Genomic DNA, 6,270 nt, shown 5'->3' on the forward strand with positions numbered 1-6,270 from the left:
AAGTAGCACTTGTATATTTAAGAGGAGAAGCAGGAAAGAGCAGATGTTGGAGGCAAAGGGAGTGAACATGCCAAGGAGGAGCAGGTGGTCAACTGTAGCAAAGGCAGCAGAAAGGTCTGATAGTATGAGTACAGAGTAGTAGTCATTGGCTTTAGCAGTTAGTAAGTGTAACGAGCCCCTGCTCGCTCGGTTCCACTCTCCCGGAACTCCTCAGATTTCGGACCGCGACGTCTGATTTCTCGGTCGTCCGATAATTCGGGATTCGAACTACAGCTACGTGCCGTTCGTATCCAGTGGTGATAGCTCAGAACAAACACCAGGCAGGCTGTATGTAAGTTCAAACAGTAATCTCCTTTATTGGATGCACACACACTTTTATAAACAACAGTTTGAAGGTGGCCCAACCGACCACCTTCCTATTGGTCAACTGCAAAGTATCCTCTAGTCCTCACTTGGGTCCTTTTGGCCATGCAAATGAGGACTTGAAACAGGGTCAGCAGGGATTGGTCCGATAGCTTGAATGGGAGGGCTGATATGTGTACCATTGTCATTAACATTGGGTTTCCAGAGCCGGTATTGAATTATGAAATTGGACGGCTGTAGGGCCAGGCTCCCCTGCAACAGCCGTCCATGGGCCCCGGACACCCAGTTCAACCCACAAGGGGGGGTCTCTATAGTCCTAGGTCCATAGTCTCTAGGAAGGAGGCTAGCCCTCAGGCTCCTCCAGCAGCCCCAGTGACGGTTCAGTCCGTCACAGTAAGTCATTAGTGAGTTTTAGAAGGGCAGTTTGAGTGGAATGTTGAGGGCTGAAGCCAAACTGTAAGGGTTGATATCAGTGAAGGCAGCAGCTCAGACAGTTGTAGACTAAACATTGTAGAAGTTTGGAAGTCAGCATTGTATCTTGCAGCATGCTGAGGCTATCAAAAAAGTAAACCCCCACCATAATCATTGCCCATATGATAAGGCTTTACTTGCCAGCAGATATTTTCCTTCCAGTAAGATCAGCCTGCTTCGTAGCCTTGAGTCACCCTGAGTCCATCTATAATACTGGACTGTGAGTTACAAGGACCGAAATTATGGTGCACATTTGTTGGCCTCAGCTTGCTTTGCTTTATGCTGCTGATTTGCTACCTGAATTTTACTATTACTATCTGGAAACAACTATAACGGATACAGGATCAATAAAACTACGTCAGGTCCAGCTTGTACACTTCAAACTGGCTTATAATATGATACTTTGAACGGTTACACAGATGGCGGGTAGCTGCATTTGAACGGTTATACAGATGACTGTATATCAAAGCGTGCCACCATGCCATCTGTGCAACCCATAAGAGTATATTATTGAGGCTGCATGTAGGGTTTAAAATAACAATTGTATTGCTCAAACTGAACTGGATAATTATTGGCTGAGAAAAAAAAAATGTATGATCCTGCTGGATACATATTCCTTTATATGAAAGTTAGATTACCAGTTATTTATATTGAGAACTTGCTTTATACAGATACCCACTAGGTAAAGTGAACCGTGCCTTGTCTAAGCAACAGGATCACTTAAATGTGCCCCCCAAGTTTCATATAACCTTTACTTTACCTCTACTTAAAACAGCTGCTTATAGTGAAAATAAATCTACAGCCCTATGTAAGCTCTAAGTTGCTATAATTGAAGCTTACACAGGGCAGAGAGGACTCTCCCCATATGGCACGCTCCATAGGAGAGCACTGATGATAGTGATTGGCTCAGCACTGTCACATGGAGCAAGTAGCATGCTTCACCATACCTGGAAGTGCTGTGTTTCCCCGCAGACACTGTCTTATATTTTTTTGGCTCAAAAAAAACCACTAGGTCTTATTTTCGGGGTAGGTCTTAATTTTTTTTTTTATGTACAACAATCTAAAGTTAACGCAAATCCAAATTATATCATCCAAAAGTTAAGAATAGGATGATCGGGGGTGCTGTACCTTTCCAAGAGCAATTTGGTAACCAATCGCTGGCCAGAATGAGCGAAAAGCACTTTCACTATTGATTCCTCACAGGCGGAGTGCATTTGGTATTACTCCGCCAGTGACAGGAGCCGGCGTTATAGAGGAGGCATCGGCTTATGCGGATCTGCTCCATGCGCTGCCGCCTCGCTTCCTCTAGCGCTGGCTTCATTGGCACCTCTGATTCTCTCCCGCGGCTCTTCAAGTTCCCCCTTATGCCACAACCGGCCCTGGGAATGGTCACAACTAGGTCTTATTTTCGGGGTAGGTCTTATTTTCAGGGAAACGGGGTATCATGTATTTTCTTTGATGCCAGCGGCTAAACGGTGTGCCAGGGGAACAAAATATAGATGCATGTATGTTGCTGGGTAGGGGAGTGCATTAAAGCATTGTATTTAAATCTGTATGGTGAGGGTGACGAGTAGATACTGCTGAGTCTTTCCTCTTAGCACAAGTTGTAAGATTAGAACAGCAGGTAGGAGGAAGCGGGAGAGCAGGAATACATAGATGACATAGGCAACATCACAGAAAGGTTTTATAGTCTGATTTAATCTGTCACTTATTCTGTTCACAGTCACTTCCAACTTCGCCTCTTCTCGCTGGTGGTCTTCCTCAGCAACCGGCTTTTTCACAAGACCGTCTACCTGCAGTCCACAGCCGGTACCTCCACCAGCCCACACCCGTCACCTGCCAAACACAAGTCCACACTAGGGCACTGAATCACATGTGTAGGGGCGACGGGTGGGAAGGGAGTCCGTCCCCAGCGGCCATGTTTTTAACTCTTACTGACAGACGGGCGCTGTGCCACATTGGTTAATTTTGTTTGGTATTTTTTTGTTTCCTCCCTTGTTGCTGAGCCCTTCAGTCCGTTGTAATTTTCAGAAAATCATGTGTGTGTCGTACTAGTGCAGCAAACGCCGTCATCGGATCACCCACTTTTTACACTTTGTAGTTTGAAAACTTTCCACAACGCTGGCAAATAAACCTTGCGCATTGAAGAAGAAAAAAAACTAGCGGCTGACGGGGGAGTGCTGCTCCGTGGAGGCCAGTTAGCGCATAGTCAACATTTTTCCTGTTTGATGATAGCACACGAATACAGTTAAAGACTCCGATAGAAGCGTCCAGCTCAAGGGTGGAGATCGAGTGGATCCCGTTTTGATGAGCTTCATAATTTGTGCCAGGTCGGAAGTCTTTTTTTTGTGGGTTTCCAAGAGTTACTGAGCACTAGGGCATCAGCACTCAGGGATGGAGGGGTTAATTACTCTTTTTATTTTTAATACCTTTTAATGTTAATTATTTGTGTCTAATTGAGCTATGAACAGAATAGATCTTTGTCTGACTTTGACCATTTTTGTGATTTAAAAAAAAAAAAAAAAAAAAGCAGAAAATGAACAATTTCTATGTGACTGATTGTGTCCTGCGTGCGATGAGTATTAGGAGGGATTTTTCGTGGATGGCGTCTTTCAACATGTTTTGCAGTATTTCCTAATTGAGATTTTTAACTCTTCGTTAGTTTACAGTGCTCTCTAATCTGCTCTAATTTTGTCAATGGGAAGTCATGTGAAAGAATTCTTGAGTTTAAAGAGGTGCAGGGAGGAAGAGGTTGGTTGTAATGATTGTTGGGTAGGGCTCTGTAATGCCTGGTGCAATAACAAAGACATGAAGAAATATATAGTCCCCGCCATAACACCCTGGGGTGAGGCCTTTCTTATCCCCAGGTTGTACTGTTTTCTCTACTGCGGGAGTGGGCAAACTTTGGCCCTCCAGCTGTGCTATAACTACAAATCCCAATATGCCTCTACCTCTGGGAGTCATGCCTGTAACTGTCTTGTAGTTCCACAACAGCTGGAGGGCTGGAGTTTGCTCACCCCTGCTCTACTATGTACTGGAAGCGGGTCTGTGTTGTGGAGGTACTCGTAGCGACAGGCCTGCTAGGTTAAAGCTGAACTCCGAGCAAAACAAATATTGTCTAAATACAAGAGCTATGTGTATTTTTAATTGAATCTTGGTCTCCTTTGTGTATTTCTTCCAGATTTGTGCAATCATCCCGTATGAAACTTCTGCACTTTTATAGGAGCCTCCTCCTGTAATAAAGACCGGTCACTGCAGCTCTCTCTCCTTGTGCAGGGTGACTGGTCTTGTCTCCACCCCCTCCTGTAATATAGACCGGTCACTGCTGCTCAGTCTTTGTGTAGAGTGACTGGTCTGGTCTCCGCCCCCTCCTGTAATATAGGCCGGTCATTGCTGCTCTCTCTTGTGCAGGGTGACTGGTCTGGTCTCCGCCCCCTCCTGTAATATAGGCCGGTCATTGCTGCTCTCTTTATGCAAGGTGACTGGTCTTGTCTCCGCCCCCTCCTGTAGTTTTCTACAGACAGCCTGCAGTGGGAGGAACCTGCTGGGTCCCTCCCACAGCTCTTCTGTCTGAATTGCCTACATGCAGCCACGTCACTGCTGCTATTACAAGGTAATATCTGTGTTACCAAAGGCAATTGGTACACGCAAAGTGGGTTTATATCCTTTTTTGTATTGAAGATTGTATTAAAATGGAAGTTTTTGTGCTCAGACTTGAGCTTTTACTTTTCAGAGGGCAGCAGGTGAACCACTCACCCCGTTTTAAACTAAAAATCCTGCCGTGTACCTTCTGCTAGTAATGTTAGTTTTCCCGCTGACTCCTGGCTTGCTGATACAATGGCTTCAACACTTTGAAACGCTGACCTTTTTTTTTTTTTTTTTTAGGATACAGATAAGGCGTTGTGACCTCCCTTTTGCTGCAATCTTTTTCTGGGTCTGTGAATCACAGTATTGAAGTAAGAGGGGCAGGTCGTCCAGACAAATTGCCTTTTCAAAAGTAGATCAGGCAGAGAAACTTCCATATTTTGTTCACAGTGGGTGTCCTGGTGGTATGGTGTGGCCACAAGGGGGAAACGAACAAATCAGCATTCCTACTGGCAGCGGTTGATGATTCTGATTCCTACGCCTGCTGTTCACATACTTCTTGATGCTTGGGCTTCCTACACCCTCTGATGGGTATGGGAGAAAGTCTTTGCAGCCCCATATCCTTACACTTAAAGCATCAAGTAATTAAACAGTGCCTAGGCAAGGGTGACATCATCCTCCTTTCAGTGAGGTCCTAGGGAATGTTGTGGAGCCCATATCTTGCTGAGAAGATGACCCCAGCGCTGTGCCGCATCCCCTTCACATGAGATTTTGAGCGGTCAGCATGCTCCCAGGATCTTGATGGCTGTACACCCCTTGTACTATGGAACCTGGAGGAAAGGTGAGCATATCATCTAACACGGCATTTCTCAACCTTTTTTGAGTCGCAGCACCCTTTAAAAGTATGCTCTGTCTCGAGGCACCTCAGCCTAACTTGTGGTCCTCAAAATCCATACCAGACCCTTATCCCAGATAGGACTCTGGTATGGATCTTAAGGGAGAAATCCATACAAAAAAAGTTTGAAAGGAGTTTGGAAGGGTTCATGTCAAGGTCCCCTCTACACATCAGAAGCTCCACCTTCACAGCAGGAGCTTAAATTTCTCCTGAAGGGGCCAAAAGGCACCCCTGGGTTGCTGCAGCACCCTGGTTGAGAAAGGCTGATCTAACCATTTACCCCTATAGGTTTTTTTTTTTTTTTTTTTTTTTCCTCCCCCACAGAGTTTTATTTAGTGTTTCAGAAAGAGGAAGGAAGGGGCACATTTAAAAAGTGGATATTGCATTGAGTCCAGCTCCACTTTCCCAGCCTTTGGCTACTGCAATGGAGTGCTTTAGAGATGTGAATGATATGCCACTTTAATCATATATTTATGGCCGGAGGGTCTGTCGGTCTGGTCTGTCGGTCTGGTCTGTCGGTCTGGTCTGTCGGTCTGGTCTGGTCTGTCGGTCGTAAGACTCGATGGTTTAATACACAACTTTCTGTGGTAACAGATTATTAGTCCATATCTCTACAATCCAGCCTTGACCGCAGCCTTACATATGAAGTGTAGTCATGTACAATGAGTAGATGGCAGTACTGTATATTTACATGGAAAATAGTTGGCAGCGTGAGCTGGTGTATGGCACCGTGCGTTTATTGGGGTGTAATGATATCAAATGTCACAGGTGCACCGACTCATCACCCCACATTCATTCCTATACGTGAGTGCTGTATTGTATGCTATAGCAGATTGTGTGGGAATGTCCGTACAAGAGCCAGCGTATAGACAGCAAAGGGCGTACAAGTGTTGATGAGATGCATTGTGGTGGAAATAATGTATTTTTCTTTATATATATATATATATATATATGTG

The 6,270-nt window shown here is 45.0% G+C and overlaps 1 protein-coding gene across 2 annotated transcripts in view; it reads left to right on the forward strand.

Annotated features, from left to right (window-relative positions):
* EI24 (EI24, autophagy associated transmembrane protein) overlaps positions 1-2,975 on the forward strand; it is a 15,358-nt gene extending 12,383 nt beyond the window's left edge. For both annotated transcript variants that reach the window (XM_018552528.1, XM_018552537.1), the window contains exon 11: positions 2,558-2,975. In XM_018552528.1, coding sequence (XP_018408030.1) covers positions 2,558-2,702 — 145 coding nt within the window. In that variant the 3' untranslated portion in view covers positions 2,703-2,975. The remainder of the gene's footprint in view (positions 1-2,557) is intronic.
* Positions 2,976-6,270: the final 3,295 nt, after the last annotated feature.

Source organism: Nanorana parkeri, unplaced genomic scaffold (genome assembly GCF_000935625.1).
Source record: "Nanorana parkeri isolate BGI_ZX_2015 unplaced genomic scaffold, ASM93562v1 scaffold5, whole genome shotgun sequence".
Classification (NCBI taxonomy): Eukaryota; Metazoa; Chordata; class Amphibia; order Anura; family Dicroglossidae; genus Nanorana; species Nanorana parkeri.